The 17,354-nt window shown below is 44.9% G+C and overlaps 1 protein-coding gene across 1 annotated transcript in view; it reads right to left on the bottom strand.

The window, feature by feature from the left end:
- The window catches only part of LOC8036276 (peptidase M20 domain-containing protein 2), an 81,180-nt gene that overhangs the window by 10,897 nt on the left and 52,929 nt on the right, over positions 1-17,354 (bottom strand). Inside the window, exons 3-6 of the mRNA XM_040214834.2 lie at positions 10,695-10,846; positions 9,906-10,055; positions 1,278-1,419; positions 646-891 (exon numbers count right to left, since the gene is read on the bottom strand). Of these exons, the coding sequence (XP_040070768.2) occupies positions 646-891; positions 1,278-1,419; positions 9,906-10,055; positions 10,695-10,846 (690 nt within the window). The remainder of the gene's footprint in view (positions 1-645; positions 892-1,277; positions 1,420-9,905; positions 10,056-10,694; positions 10,847-17,354) is intronic.

Below are 17,354 nucleotides of genomic sequence, written 5' to 3'. Positions count from 1 at the left end.
TAATATTTTCACCGTCAAGGCCTCGTTGACTATTCGTTTTAACGCCCCGAAACAATGGAACGCAGGTGCGATTAGTTTTATTCAAAGCATTTCTACTGTCAGAAGAAAAATGGTGCTCGTATTTTGAGTCCACAGTGTATTTGTTATAAAAATTTTTAAAATTGAAAGTACAGAAAGGATTGCGCTTGTGCAAGCAATTGGCACAATACTTGACATTTTCTGAATCGCATGAACGTAATTAAAAACAAACGTAATTTCTACGTGTCATGCGTGATGATGTGTTCAATCAAGAAAGCAATCACTTAAGGCATAGATATGAAAGTAATTGAGGTCACCAGGTGTCTTAGATTAGAAGACCTATTTGATAATCCCGATTTACCCCACTTTTCTATGAACCATAAGAAAGTCCCATTTCAAAATGGACATTTCTCGTGCGATATAATTAAAAGCCTTGCGAGGACCACATATTTTTAATTTTTATGTTCAAGAATATTATGATGCTCGCGTTCTCTGCAGGCGTTAGAGATTTTTGTTTTGTGTAAGTTATTTTCACTATATTCTTATTTACACTTTATGTGTACGGTACGTTTCTTCGTAAGTGCTAGTTTTGTAACTTTCGTTTGGAGGCTCAAAATATTTACTCACCATACATTTCAGCATTTTTTCTGTAAACGTTCGCCATAGTAATATTTGTAATGACGTCATCCACAAAAGGATCCTTTATGGCGATTTCAACCTCGCACCCTGTTGCAGCAGCCGCGCTGTTGATGCATGCTTCCACTTTTTCCTTCAGAAAGAGCAGTTCCTTTGCTTTTGGTGCTCTTATGACGAATTCCATTTTGTAGACTGAAGGGGTCACATTGGCTCGGGCGTCTACGTCCTTTATTATCCCTACAATAGGTTTGAATATATCAGTAAAAAATAGGAAGCTCATTATTATAATTATAAAAAATCATTTCTGGAGAAAAAAGAAATTGGGCGTCACTGTTTGTCTTTTTTATTTTAGAATTCATATTTTTATATCCAAAAACTAGTACTGTTTGTTGGTTCTCGGAAACAGGCATATTTTCACTAGGTGTGTTCAACTTTGACATCACAAAACCTCAATGTATAACAACTTTTACAAACAAAATAGATTCGCTCTCATGATTTGTAGTACACGCAGCCAGGCATGTTATGTATTACAGTGGACGGCGCATATCCATCGAAACCGTTTAAAAAGTCTCGTTTAATATACAAAGCGATGAACAGAGGAAGATCGCTTAAGTAAAGCTTACCGGTAGCCTTCCAAGACGGCTTCATTTGTTGCCTGAGCATGGACACATTTACGTAAGCACCAACAGCAGCATCCAGGGCATTGACCCCCTCCCAGGGGGCAGCACCAGAATGCGCTTCTTTTCCTCGGTACTCCACATGAATCTGGAAGCATTTAGCAAACATTCTGTCACACGTTTAACGCTTGTTTTGTTTTAGATTGCCTTATTAGAACTTAAACTTAAGGAAGCTACTGGGCTGAAGTGTTAAACTGCTTAAAATGAAGGACCCTTACATTCAAAAAAAAGTTCTACTGGAGGTAAGGGACAAGAGATTCTCCAAGCCTACAATAACGTTGGCGTGAACTGTTTATTGCTAAGACCTTTTTGCAGGAATTTTGTTTTACTGTGAGATGACCCTTTAGCCTGCTTGAATCCAGTTTCAATTGTAAGTCTATTTGCGCATCTTGTGGAATGTGATACGAAATTACGCACCACCTGCCTCTACAGTTTTACCTTACAACTGTGTGTTTAGCTTCCTTTGCAACAGGGGTCTCCAAACGTTTTCCTAGACAGCCGGATTATGGACATGTTGCAATCTCGAGGGCCGTAAATTCGATAACACAATATAAACAAGGAAATACTAAATGAATAATCCTAAATGGCATTTAAATACAAAAATAATAGAGCAAAAATTAAAAAAAAGGAACGTAAGCTGGACAAATTCATGTACTTTATTTTTAGTTCAATATTTTATCGAGATCTCACCAGATATAAATAGAAGCGCATGGTAACTTTAGAATATTCACAGAGGGTAGAACACTGATAAAATTAGTAGATAAGGTCACTATTCACGATAACCACGTGATTGCAAAGCAAACTTTTCATGGTTAAGCAGGCATGAAGCAGGAAAATACGAATAGTAATTCAGGTGATGACAAAACATAATAAATAATATGGCGAGATAACTGGCGTTTCGATGCACTTTCCTAGGCATGTGCGAATAGTAGGTTTCGAGTCCAAAACGAATTGGGGGCAAGCAAATAGTGGTTTCGGCTGAATATTTTAGAATCGAATAGTTTTTCCCAGCGTTTCACTCTGCACCATGCCTAAACAAAAAAGTGAAAGCCGTTTACAACTCCCTGTAACACCTAATTAGAGCGCAGCTCTTGAGGAGGAGGAGGGAAGGGTACTGGGGGTGAAGTGACCTGGGGGGGGTCACGTGACCAATTGGGGGTCACGTGACCTTAGGGGGTCACGTGACGATGCCGATGATGTCATCAGTGACGTCACTGATGACGTCATTCGTGATGATGACGATGACGATGCGGATGCCGGTGACGTCATCAGTGACGTCACTGATGACGTCATCAGTGATGATGACAATGACGATGCGGACGCCGGTGAGGTCATCAGTGACGTCACTGATGACGTCATCAGTGACGATGACGATGCGGACTCCGATGACGTCATCAGCGATGATGACGATGACGACGCGGATGTCGGTGACGTCATCAGTGACGTCACTGATGACGTAATTCGTGATGATGACGATGACGATTCTGATTCCGGTGACGTCATCAGTGACGTAACTGATGACGTCATCAGTGATGATGACTATGACGATGCGGATGCCGGTGAGGTCATCAGTGACGTCACTGATGACGTCATCAGTGATGACGTCATCAGTGATGATGACGATGTGGATGCCGGGGACGTCATCAGTGACGATGACGTCATCGGGGAGGTCACGTGACCTCGGGGGGGGGGGGGGGTCACGTGACCCTGGGGGGTGGTCACGTGACCTCGGGGGGTCACGTGACTTTGGGTGTCACGTGACCTCTAGGGGTCACGTGACCTTAAGGGCCACGTGACCTTGGGACGACCTTGGGGGGGTCGCGTGACCTTGGAGTGACCTTGTTTACGCCGACGCCGACGGCGCTCAAGCCGGGAACGGGCCCCTAAGAGCTGCGCTCTAAAAAAGAAAAAAACATCTGCACTCGTAACGACTGTTCTCAAGCTTCTACTTATCCATGGCTAAGCATGGGCGAACTTTAGGGGTGGGGGCATTGCATTTATTTAGGCCTTCCCAAGCTCAACCTATTTTAATGAAAAAATTTATATTCACCAGCAAAAGGTTTAGGTCAGGGTGACATAGCAAATATTAGGCCAACAAAATAGATGGGGCAAAGTTTCGGACCGTGACGTCATCTCTCTACAGACCCTCCCCCCCCCCCTCCGCCAGCCTGTATCTTGGCTGAGTTAACTTTGATCCAGCTATATTTAGAAATCGAGACATCAAAAAGTTTATTGCCTACATAAGAATGGCAATTAAGCAACGCACTTAACATACAATCAAACCTATAGAGATGGCCCGCTATATCTAATCGAAGGGATTTATAAATCTCCTTGGCATATGCAAGCGATCTTGATTAAATCTAGATTGTCAAAAAAATAAAACAGCCAATCATGAATGATGAACGAAAGTTGTGAGGACATCTCTGCCTAACATTTAATTTTAAAAACATTCTTGTAGTGGAGATATTAACATTCCCAAAGTTTCTGTTACTTCTTACACATACCACGTGGGCATGTGCACTGTCTCGCTTTGAAAGTAGGCTTTTTAAAACATGACTGCAATATTGGTACTTTTTCAAGTGTTCATCGCGCCGGGTTAGCCCCACTGAGCGCGCTTCCCCCAGTATCCCTGTGCACTGCGGAGAAGCAACGATGTGAAAGCGAGGTCCTCCGGTTTTGCTTCTCCGCATTCTAAAAGTGCTCGGTAAGAAGCGCGCTCAACGGGGCAAACCTGACGCGGTGAACACTTCGAAAATACGAATATCAGAGTTTATCGCGAAGCGAGTATCGAGTAGCGTGTTATTTGAAACTACTATTCGAAAATCCGAGTATTCGCACAACACTAGTGTTCTCTCGTTCTTCCTGTTTACGCTTTTGGTGCGTGTCGCGGCGCCCATGTTTTTACGAGCGCTCATATTTTGGAATTGGTAGCAGCGGGCCGAGGGCCGGGTGTCACTGTAAAGACCATGGCCATCCCCAGCGGGCCAGCGGGAGCGCCTCCTCAGGCCGATGTTTGGAAACACGCACTGGCTGAGTGAATCTCTCTGGTCTATGCAGCACGTAGTTTGACCTACAAATACAGTCTACGGAGTGACACTGAGCATGACGTGAGCATTTGAAAGGCCATTCTCATTGCGATATCCCGGACTTCTTTTTTGGCTGGAGATATTTACAGCCACTTTATTCGCCGAGCTCCTTTCATGACATGCTGATATTAACCTTTCGCGAGGTCCGTTGGAAAGTACGCACACAGACATTGTTCGAGTGATGTGTGTACGCAGCGATAATAGAATAGATTATGTAATGTAGTATTGTTATGTTTGCTTTCTCCTTTGCAGTGTTCTTCCTTGAACAACATAGAACGGATTACAAAATAGATGCATCATTTACTTTGGGTCGGAGATCGAGCAGCCACGCCCCACACTTCCCACCAGCTGCGGTGAAAGCAAACATAAATTGCACGTGTGTTTCTCACATTGCATTCGACTGACGCAGCCGAAAACTGTGTGAGCGTTGAGATGGGACGCGTGCCGGATCAGTGAAGTACAAATTGAGCGCGAGTCACAGTTTAACGTTGACGCAGCACTCATGTCCTATCTTTGCCCCGTGATTGACTGATGGGTTAACACTCATCAATCATTAAGATGGGTTAACACAGAGCTGCGTGGCATAGCGACTGGGCAAACCGCCCGTTATTCACCCCGTTCGGATGGAGTTGATAGCACGATGGTACCACAGTATGTCGTGCCCAAGTAAACTCCCGGTAGTTCGCTTTTTCGTTCTTCCGCAACAAACAGCAATCTGATCAGATTCGTTCAACGCAGGTTTTGTTAAATGGCTGGCCCCTAACCATGTACAGTAAGGTACCAGGCATTCGAAGTCGACAGGCCGACTGCCAGCAGAATACCGACGTAGCGCTCGTATACTCACTCATTAGAAACCAGCCGAACCCCCTCCTCGAGTGTGTTACTCGCGGTCGCAGTAAAACATCACGTGTTCATACCGATGAGAAAAGTAATTAGGGCTTAAAAGGTAAGATGAGCTACTTCAAGCTTAAAAGGTAAGATGAGCTAATTAGGGCTTAGAATGTAAGACGAGTTTGACAACAGGAGGACACCCGCCTCTTCATTGCAGAAATTGTCTGTGCCAGCCCAACTATCAAAATAACACGATCTTGGGGAGGGCCGGTGACAAAACTGCGAGGGAAATGGAAGAAGCGCATGCTACAAAGAAAGAGAGCACTGAAGGCTGCGTCAGCCAACCGTCAATTTTTCTGAATCAAAAAGATTATGATTTTATTCACAAGTAAGGATGAGTCACGTCGCTAAGTGATTCAGTGTATATTTTTTTTTATTGGAGGCTGTTTGATTTAGCTGCTTTTAAAGAAATGTTCAGTTTAGAGTAATCGCTCGTTCTCTTCGCCTTCCTTTTTGTGTCCTTGCCTGTTGCTAACGCTTTTAATTTTATAAGTCATGAACCAACTCGCCCGCTTCATCACTTTAGTTGAGCTAATAATGCCAGTCGTGTTATGATAAATACTCTTAAAGAATTCTAAACGCGAGTTTTTCTGTCGAAGCTCTAGTGAACACCAACGTGGTGATTGCTTCGTATCAGTCACACTTGCGTAACGGCTATAGTAGCCCAAGACAAAGCGAGGGGCGCGACTTTGTATTTTTTCTAGGTCATCAACATGATTATTCTGAGTGGGGTCCCACACAGTGCAGGTATAATCTACGATTGGGCGCACATAGGTTAGGTACCAAAACCCGTTCGGCGTACAACGCGCTGACGTCGAACTGAACTTTTGGGGTGTCTTATATGTCACAAAGGGTGCAATGGCTACGCCCTTTTTTATGAGAGTCTACTGGCCCCGCAGCGTCGAACCGCACGAGCGTAACCGGTGGGTTCAACGTCTTGCCAGCTCTCGCAACAAACACCGAACCTCCTTACTTGCAGCCCACTGATGGACCTCTGTACCAGCCGTACATTTTTCTTCATTTCGTACCAGGGGAACGACATGAATGACAGCGTTTACAGCTGCTACGTACGACTAACAGATGGGAAAGCGATCACATGATTTCATCGGGCGGCGTGACGCCCTAGACTTATATATCCGTTGTATAGAAGCTAACCGTCATCACGAGCTGATTTTTTTTAAACCAGACCCAGCCTCGTCCGACGGCTCTTTGGAATTGGCCCGCCCTCGGCCCGTGACTTGTTTACGACAACAGGCCCGGTCCGGCTCCAGTCCGACAGCCGTCCCAGACCGACCTGGGCCCTTCCTCTTTTCACTCGGTATAAAGCTAAGTTCACGATTTGCGCAGTTTGCCAAACTCGCTCGTCACTGCTGCCCATGTTATCTGCGGTAGACGATGTCAACGCCCATAATAACATTTGCAGCTAAATCGTCGTAAAACGTTTAGCGGAAATAAAACTCACGGCAAACACAAAAACCGCTTGTTATGTGTGTGTCAGTCCTTGCTCAAAATGCAGTACAGATCCTTTCTTATTTTGCTGCTATTATTGCTAATATAAGTCGGACCCTTTTGCCGGCCTCAGTAGCAAGAAAAAAAAACCTTCCCTTTTTTCGTTTTTTTTTTTGCTATCAAACATGACTTAAAAATAGGCGAGGAATGATGAGCAAAGCGTGCAAAAAGAAAGCGAGGAATGATGAGCAAAGCGTGCAAAAACGTTGCAATGCAACGGATGCGTCGTGACGGGCTGCTCGGTCAAAACATAGAGACGTGCTTCCAAATTGCCCACTTCCGTTGTGCACAACGCAAAAAAAAAAAAAGCGTTACAAAAAATATTGCCGTCTTTTGGTGTGGTCTGAAAGAAAGTGCTTAGGAAAAGCACCCTAAAAGAAGGACTTTTACGAATGCAGCGTGTCTTTGCCTCTGTGTCGGATGCAGGTATTCGCACGCGATGTGCGAGTGAAGTGTCGCCGGCGTCGAAAACAAACACAGAGCAGCTGGTGCTGCAGCAGAGCACTCGACGCACACACATAGAACAATAAAAAACGAGACGGCTAGTAGAAAACAAAATGAGACTCAAAGTGAAAGAAAAGGCAACTCAGCTATTGCGCTCGGGAAATTTGAAGTGTACTTTGTGGGCCCCTACGCCATCTTTGCAAACCCACTCTTTGAACGCCATCCATAGGAACCGCAAAAAACAGAGCGCCTATTTGGTTCCCTAGTTTTTTGCTGACCATGCACTGCCAGTAACATTTGCCGATCCTCGCGCAGTTTGCAGAACGCTTCTCCTTGACCGGCTTAATCGGTCAACTAAGTGTGCTGGCTACCTTCTTTACCCTGAATAAACCTCCTCTTTAATTTAGTTTTATCGCAGTAGGCGTAAAATAGCATTTGCCCTTCTTGTACGTCGGCCCAAAAAGGTACTTTTCTATAAACAAAAATATATTTAACGAGTTATTTGTCTTTTTGTTTTCTGCTCATCGGAAACAATTTGTTACTGGATCCTGATTCTTTGAAGGCACTTTCTCTTTGCAATTGTTGAGTGTCCTTGCACGCCTCAATGCTAGGTACCCAAAAGCTATTATAAATACCTATGCACCCCGAAAGCTTTGGCTTCCGAATTATCGATTGACGCTGCTGATGCCAAATTTTAAGTGCTTTTTTCGTGTTATTTTTACATCATAAATCATGGCTGTTCCTTTTGCACGACCGCATTTTGCTAGAAAAAAATGTGAAAGAACATCGTTGGGAGACCAATATTCAGAACTCCAAAAATCTGTTTTCGCCTTTTCATATTATCACATATTGCCCCTAGAGCAGATATTTCAAACTCAGCTGCATGCCAACTCAATAACGAAAGTGCGGAATGTTTCCCCACTTTGACCGAAGCTAAAAAAAGTAACTCATTTTTTTCGTCAACGCATTTCCGCCAATTGTAGCAAATCTTATATGAAGTAAAGCGGAAAAGTGCCGGCAAAGTATCAAATTAATAATCTTGTTAATTCTCATGTCATATAGATAGCACTAAACTTAAAATGTCCTATTTTGCCAAATGTCTCATTTTGCCCCGCTTTACTTGCCTTATTTCTACCAATAAATCCAGGAGACCTAATTTGTGCAGCTTGTCTCCCCAGCTCCGAAAAAGCTCACCAGTAAACGCCCAGCGAAGCACGGCACACGCTGCATATTTTTGTTTTCTAAATGTTCCCGTAAAATAAAGATATGTACACAACATTCATTTTAGGAAAAAAAATTTTTATTGAAAACGCACTTAAAAGAAAACTATTTCTTCGGCATAACATTTTCCACAACGGTGGGCGTCAGTTAAAGAGTCTAAAGTTAAAAATAGTAAATGCGTTACCTAAAATGGTCTAATTACTTTCATACAAGTTCGTTTCAGCTGACATATTCTAATAACGAATGCCTATCGTTAAAGTGTATCGTAGCAATTTTTGGAACTCAGAAAACAGAGTTCTGCTTCGCACTGTTCCCTGGCGAATGTAGGCTTTATAGTGTCCACCATACGAAAGCAAACAAAAACAGTGTCGAAAAATGTGTGCTCGAGTAGACACCGCGGTTACTCGCTACTCGCGCCCGTTGTGGATGTCGACGTCTCTTCCAGCTTGGACTTCTGCCATTTTTTTTTTTTTTTTTTGCATCTAGCTTCGGTTTTTTGTTTGCTCATGTCGTAAGTTTTCCAAAGCAGGACTGAGGTATCGAAATTCTAATAACAACTGTGGCGTATCTTGACGACGAGGGGCGCATCAAATCTGTCAACTAAAAGTAATATTTGAAATGTTAACTAGTGAATTTTATTGTAATTCACTTTCCAAATGTCACTTTACCCTTGCAACATGACGTCCTTCGATGTCGATAGCTTGGTTTGCAAGAATATGTTTTTTTTTTTTCTTTTTTTGCACTCTAATCTTTTTTCTTTTGTTACTTTCCTTGTTGGAGAAAACTACATGTCTATTTTTCTCTGCATGCGAAGGTTTCGCCGTGAATCTTAACTAATGGCTTACGTGCGCTATGAGCCTCTGCAGTTAGATGTTTTGAACGGGCCAAGAAGCGTGAACTGTGTGAGTTGGCTGACATGAACAGATGATTCTATGAGCTGCAGATGCCTGAGGCTAACTTGAGTACGGACAGGGCGCACTTTAGCGAGGAGCACACAGCGGCACTGTTAACGCAAACAAGATGTTGCCAATGCTTTTTTTTTTTTTTTTTGTGATCATGGTTTTCAGTGGAGCGGGAAACTGAGACTTTTGCACAAAACCAAGAGGTAAGACCTGGTGCAGACAAACATCCTTTAAAGTAAAATACAAAAAAAAAACTCCGGTTTCCTTTTTGCGCTAACAGTATCACGCAGTGTACTTCCTCTGGAACACTAACAACAAAACAAAAACTGATGGGGATAGTGCAGCTGCAGAGCGCTAATGCGACAATACGTGACGCAGCGTACCGCTTGTCAAGTGCTTCCATTTTATAACTGCTAGCGACGTTTTATTTTTGAAACAGTATCATCAAGAGGTGCTTCTTTCAATTAAGATCTCATGATGTAGACTTCATTATGACATTAGAGAACATACGCATATGTTACCTTTCCATGGGCACTGCTTGGGAACGTATGAATGCTTGCGGGTGCTGGGTGAAGCATCATGGCCACATCAGCATCCTTGAAAGCGCCGGCGTTAAGCAGTTGAACTTTCCCAAATCCAGCTTCTTCCGCAGGAGTCCCCATGACAACCACCTTAGGAAATTACCAGTTTAATAATCAGGAAGGTCCCTCCTAATTACAAAAATCACCCCTCCTTCGGACTATTGTAGCAAAGGCAGTGGTAACATAGAATGTGATGCAGCGTCAAGCCATGTGGTCAGCTCTGAATCGCATTCTTATACGCTTTCATTTGTGAAAAGAACTAGCAAAACGTCCGTACCTAGTTGTTTTCTATTTATTTCACTCAACAACACTGGCGCCACTTGTAGACTACAAAACAAGTTGACAACTCGAACTACTTCAACTCATCGTGGCAAAGTAAACAAACCTCACCTGTCGTTTCTTTTTTTTTTTTCAGATTTTTTTATCGTTTAATTTACCTTTTTTCTGGACAAGCTTCAGCTCCACTGTTTAGCGCATTCTATAAATATAAAGCGCCAATCTATGTTTGACTTTCAGATGTGACCCACTGGAGTAGCCTATCTACCCGAGCAAGATTTAGAGCAGAGTCAACGTACCCTTGAGAAACGGTGATTCGTCAAGCGTTTCTCTTACCCACAATTGACAAAATGGCACTCATCTTTAAAATATGTTTGCAAAATACCAAATCGCAAGCGCGGTTTTAAGCCAATACAAAGAACAAACAGAGAAACCGACTATGTTTTATCTTACCTTTCCAGTAAGTGTTACATCTTGCTTTAGGACCTCTTTCACCGCAATGCCCGCAGCAACGGAGCACTCAGCGATCAAGTTGTGGCCGCAAGCATGCCCAATGTTTGGAAGGGCATCATACTCACACATGATGGTCACAACGGGTTCTCCACCTTGAAAGGGAAAACATTTCGTTTTTATATTATTATTTTAGACACTTCAAGTTGAGTGCGGACTCCCTCACAATGACTTCGAGAACGCCCGCACGCACGCACGCACGGTCGCACACGCGTCGACGTATACGCAAGCACTATCAGAATAGAAACGTAGGCCCGGAAGAAAACTAGAAATGGACGTTTAATAGGACGAACTTATCCCAGAAACTAAAACAAAAATGCTCCTCCGGTCCTGCACTGGCGATGAGAGGGCGACTGATCCGATGCTGCTAGCCACGGCTCCTCTTATACAGTTAGTGCTGTCTCCAACATTCTCGATAGAGGCCATAGGATCCTGGAACTTTTAAGTTAGATTATTGTACTGAAAGGCTGGAAAACAAGAAAGAAAATCTAATAAAATGATAACCAGGGAGGGTTTGAACTCCGTGCGTTCGACTGGCAACCATGAACACTGCAAACTTGGCTATGCATGTAGCATGATACCCCGCGAAGAAGCCGTGGCCCGCTACTTATCGAAAGACGGGCAACATGAAAGACTAAGGATCCCCAAGTAAAGCCGCCAATGTTTACGAACATTCTCGCGGTTCTATACTTTCACCAAGTGTGCTGTATTGTGGTCGTGCCTCTGGTTACAAGCTCGTGGTTGCCGACACTCGTTGTGATTGGGGGTCATCGCCACCGCCGTCGTTGTTCATCTCCGTCGATCGTGAAGCTTCTCGTCTTCCGTTGATCGTGAAGCTTCTCGTCTTCCGTTGATCGTGAAGCTTCTCGTCTTCCGTTGCCGTGGAGTTTCGTCTTCGTGGGTTACCGTGGAAAGCCTTTGTTCGTCGTTCTTTTTATCGCTGTTTGTCGTCTTTGAACAGCTTAGTTCTTCGCTCCTTGGGGTCATCCCCGCCATAGTCGTCTTCTGTCTTTTTTGTCATTAACCTTTATCGCACGGCATTATCATCGTCTAACTTTGTTCGAACCCTCGGTGCTGAGCATCGTTACCATGCGCCTCCCCTGATAGGACAAAACTACAATTTTTATTACCATCAAGATCGGAGTCGGTGCATTAGATGACTGATTGAACACATTGCTTCATGGATAACACAGAAGGCTGAATGTCATAAGAAAATAACATATTTGTTAACCTTATTGTATATTTTCCCGTGGGAATTCTATATTTGAACCTAAATATTTCGGCACAATTTTGAAAAGTCGGAACCTTCTTGTGAAATTTGGTAGGGGATTTTATTTACTTTCGTGAATTTTATATTCCGTTGTAGTATGTACGCCTACAATAAAACCTTGTTTACCTTGCGTAGTAGCATCGTAGAACCGGTAACCTTAATTACCGCAAAATTGACTTGTATATCATAGTGCCGGTCTCTAACTCATTCCTAACAGAAACGAGCAAATATATTTAGTTTTGTTCTGATTTAAACTTCTTTCAACTCGTCACAGATCCTACTAGGGCTTCATCACTTTCATTTAACATATTAAATATAGTATTAACCACGCATCCAAGCATCATATTATTAGAAGCATGCCTCCCTTGACCCAGGGACAGCGCCGGTTCCACACATCTCATTACACATACCCTTCAAGCTTCCAAATGTTGCGTAAAACAAAAGACCGTGGCTACATCAGTGCTGACCGCGCGTCGCTAATTTAAACTTATCCAAATTCTTTAATAAATACTAAAGCGGTTTTTTTTTTTCGAGAGAGAACTTTATTGAATCGATTTCGATGTTTTGTAACGCCATCTGCATGCATCTGATTAACTTCCTGGATTTATGCAGTTTCTTCCCCAATGCGCAGCATGGCTTCCGGAAACACCTTTTTTTTTAGACCCCACTACTTATTCTTACTAACGACTTGGTTAAACATCTTGACACGGGCTTTTCTACTGACGCCGTGTCTCTTGATTTCGCCAGAGCTCTTGATAAAGTTCCACAGAATCGCCTTCCCTTTTAACTTTGTTCACTAAAACAGGACTCTCATGTTTTTGAATCGACCGAATTATTCCTTAGTCCTCGCTCTCTATTCGTTTTTTTCTAACATCAGATCCTTCTCTTTCTTCCCTGGTTCTTCCGGTGTTCCTCAAGAAACTGTACTTAGGCCTTCACTCTTTTTAATCTACATTAATGATATCTCACCTCACCTCTCGTTCTCTGTTCGTCATTTCGCTGATAACTGTGTTGTTTATAAAGTAGTAAAAACCTCAGACGACCCTCTCGTCATCCAAAAAGGCATTAACAAAATTACTGAATGGTGCCGCACATGCCAGATGTGTCGAAATATTAACAAAATTTTCATGCATCTGCGAATCACACGTTCTTCCTCCCAGCCCTTAAACGCATTAACACCCAACGGCACTACCATTCAGACTTCTACAGAGTACACCTAGATTGGTGTTTGTTATATACTAGTCGATGTCGCGAGATCTATAATATTTACGGAGTGGGTCCTCGCGACAGATGGAGCCGCTTGAAAAATAAAGAAGAAGACTGCTGTGTTCTGAAACCGCTACAGGTCTCGATATTGTCTCGTCGGCTCCGGAGTCTTGGTTTATAACAGTGGCAACGAGCCAGGACTATGAAGAGACGTACAGCGTGGAGGATCCTTCGTCCATCCTAAGAGCGAACCAGTCTGCGGGTTTTTCAAAGATGAATCACCAGCTGCCAGAGTTTGACGAAGACAAGGACAAATGGAGTACGTACCTCATCAAGGTAGAGGCTTACTTTGAGGGCAATGAGGTTACAAATGACGCGAAGAGACGAGCATTGCTCGTAGCGGCACTAGGTACCAAAACAGTTCGAGTACTCTGTGGAAGAGTGGCTCCACAAAAACCTAATGCTCTAACGTATGCTGAGGTGGTAGCAGCTCTAGATGCGCACTACGATCCGAAGCCAAACGAAATATCTGAGAGCTTTAGGTTTTTCAATCGTTGTTAAAAAGAGGGAGAGTCGATTTACGAATTCATAGTCGAAATCCGCAGAATAGCGGATAACTGCAATTTTTCGGCGATGTTGGACAGAATGCTCAGAGACAGGATCGTCTGTGGCGTGCGGTCAAAGAACCTTCAGAAGCAACTGCTGTCAAAAAAGGAACTGACATTAGCAGATGACACCAAAAGAATGACTTGTGATGAACCCTCGGAAGTCCTCAGGATGAAAGTCCAAGGAAAGAGGTCCGAAAAATTTCGCCCACGACAACAACACACAAGGGTTTGTGAGCACTGTGGAAGCCGAGAGCACGAAGGTAACCGCTGCCAGTACAAAGGAACGACATGTTTCCACTGCGGAAAATGTGGTCACTGGGCCCGGAACTGTAAACATCCTGGGCAACAGTGGTCATATTCCAGGCCGCATGTGCAAGCCAAAGCACTAGAAGCAGCAGGGAGTTCGTCGGAAGAAACGGAAACCGAAGACATGCAAATATGGAGCTTGAAGACCAAAACTGTGGATCATGTTCCAGCAGTGCGACGCAAGTTCTCTTGGGGCGGAGTCGATCTGCTGATGGAAGTAGACACTGGATCACCCGTCTGTGTCATCTCGCGGGAGGTCTACACTCAGCACCGTGAACGCTGGCCTAAGCTTCAAGCATCGCAGGTGAAACTGTCCTGCTACCGAGGAAGAATACCCGTGCTGGGTGAGCTACACATGCAAGTCTCGTACCGAGGCACCCTATTAAAGTGCAGTTTGACTGTGTTGAACTGGTGCGGTTCATGTTTGTGTGGACGTGATTTAATTTTCAAGCTGAACAAGGCCGGGACTTCTGTGCTAAGCTTTACAGGAAATGCCGTGCCGCTGAGTAACAAACCAGTCAACGTGGAAGATCTCGAGGCACTTCTCTGCCAGTTTCAAGATTTGTTTACTCCGGGCATCGGGCTGATCACGGGACCACCTGCTCGACTAAACCTAAAGGAGGGTACCACACCAAAGTTTTGCAAGGCAAGACCGCTTCCTTACGGTCTGAAAGATAAGGTTTCGGCAGAACTTGACCGATTGTTGGAAGTCGGAATTATTTCACCGGTCACACACTCAGAATGGGCTACACCAATCGTCCCGCTGCTGAAGAAGGACGACTCAGTGCGCATCTGCGGGGACTTCAAGGCAACCCTATACCCTGCGTGTGAAGTCGAGCAGTACCCCCTGCCCCGCATCGAGAATCTGTTCGCATATCTGAACGGCGGCGATTGTTTTAGCACCTTGCATCTACGGGATGCGTACAACCAAGTAGCCCTTGACGACGCATCGAAGAAGATGGCTGTGATCAACACACACCGTGGGCTTTTCTGCTACAACCGCTTGCCTTTCGGAATATCATCGGCACCGGCGATATTTCAGCGGACGATGGAGACCATGCTCCGCGGACTAAAAGGCGTGCAGGCATACCTAAACGACGTGGTATTGTCCGAACGAGCTGATGGCAATGTTTTACAGTTGAGAGCAATTCTACAACGGTTCAGGGATGACGGCGTGAAACTCCGGAAAGAGAAGTGTAGGTTCAAAGAACAGGAGGTTACGTACCTCGGACACCGTATTGACGGACAGGGCCTCCATCCCCTAGAAACGAAAGTGGAAGCCATCGTGCATGCACCGCGGCCCAAAAACGTAAGCCAGTTGCGGTCTTTTTGGGGAATGCTGACTTTTTACGCCAGATTTGTTCCCAATATGTCAACCTTGTTGACAAGCCTCTACACATTGCTGGAAAAGGGAGCTCGCTGGACGTGGGGTGAAGCACAGGATGCGGTGTTCCAGAAAGCAAAAGAAGCTCTCAGCTCGGCAAAGGTGCTAACGCACTTTAATCCAGCGAAAGAACTGCGACTAGAGTGCGACGCCTGATTGTACAGCATCGGAGCAGTTCTTTTTCACCGAGAAAGTGGAGAAGACAAACCCATCGGGTTTCGATCAAGAACTCTATCAGCCGCCGAAAGAAATTATTCTCAACTAGAGCGAGAGGCTCTCGCTCTGGTCTTTGGCGTAGCGAAGTTTAGAGACTACCCATTTGGACATGAGTTCACCCTGGTCACGTATCATCAGCCACTCCTGGGGTTGCTGAGATCCGACCGCCCGACTCCCGCTATGGCGGCGGCGCGAATTCAACGATGGGCGCTGCGTTTCGGAAGCTACCGCTACAAGCTACAATACAAGCCTGGCCAAGAAATTCTAAATGCGGATGCCCTGAGCAGGCTACCGCTACCGGCAGTAGCCACAGCAGGAGCGGAAACAGGTGCTGAAGGTGAGCTTCCCGAATATGTGCTTGCTATGGAGCAGTTAGAGGAGGGTGTCGTGACAACCAGGGAGTTGAAACAAATGACAGCTACAGACTTAGTGTTAGCGCAGGTCAAGAACTACATCATGAATGGATGGCCCAAATGTGAGAAGAGCCTAGACTAGAACCTTCAATCGATTTACGGAAGGAAACTAGAACTGTCGGTGGCACACGACTTGGTATATTGGGGCCACCGCGTCATTGTGCCTAGGGAGGCTAGAGGGCGCCTCCTACAACTCCTTTACGAGAGTCATCAGGGAGAGTCGGCTATGAAAGCTATAGCAACATCTCAATTTTGGTGGCCTGGACTGGACAAGGAAATAGAGTACACGTCAGCGACGTGTGACGCCTGTGTCAAAATGTTGCCCATGCCAGCGTCAAAGGCACCAGTTAACTTGACCAAAACACACGAAAACTGGTCCAGAGTACATGTTGAATATCTAGGCTCTTTTAGAGAAAAAGATGATCTTGGTAGTGGTCGACGCACACAGTAAGTGGATCGAGGCAGTTTTTTTGAAACAGGCCACAAGCACAAATACTGTGTCGTGTTTGCGAGATGTGTTTAGCCACTTTGGGATGCCCCACACATTGGTCTCTGATTATGGTACACCTTTCACCAGTGCCGAGTTCTTGAAGTTCAAGTGGAGATACAACATAACGCACACCAGGACCGCACCATTTCACCCTCAGTCAAATGGTCTCGCGGAACGCGCGGTCAGAACTATACAAGATGGGTTGAAGAAAATACAAAACGACGACATTACAAGCAGCCTGGCAAGGCTTCTGTTTAATTATAGACGGACACCATCAAGCTCGGGAAAGTCACCATCTGAACTGCTGCTAGGATATCAAATTCGCTCGCGACTTGATACATGTTTTTCCTCACACTCCACAGGATCTGCCCAAGACACAGACTGGACGATCCAACCTGGGGACCCGGTGTACACCAGAAACTATGGGACAGGAAACAAGTGGATTCCTGGAAAAGTCACGGCGACAACGGGAGCTCGCATGGCAACCGTCGAAACTCCGTCCAAAGTGATAACACGCCATGCGGACCAACTACGTAAACGGCCGCCAGACAACAACGAGGTCATCCCCGCTCCTCCACGATCGTCACCAGGCCCATCAGCCAAGTCGAAGGTGCATGGTGACTGCAGCCCACAACAACCACCGGAGACCTCGAGTGAAGTCTGTGAAAGTGCACCCCAACGACGCTCCACTCGAGTGCGGAAGCCGGTAC

This window comes from Ixodes scapularis, unplaced genomic scaffold, assembly GCF_016920785.2.
Source record: "Ixodes scapularis isolate PalLabHiFi unplaced genomic scaffold, ASM1692078v2 PGA_scaffold3__209_contigs__length_174095766, whole genome shotgun sequence".
Lineage (NCBI taxonomy): Eukaryota > Metazoa > Arthropoda > Arachnida > Ixodida > Ixodidae > Ixodes > Ixodes scapularis.
This window is presented reverse-complemented; position numbering and strand designations above follow the sequence as displayed.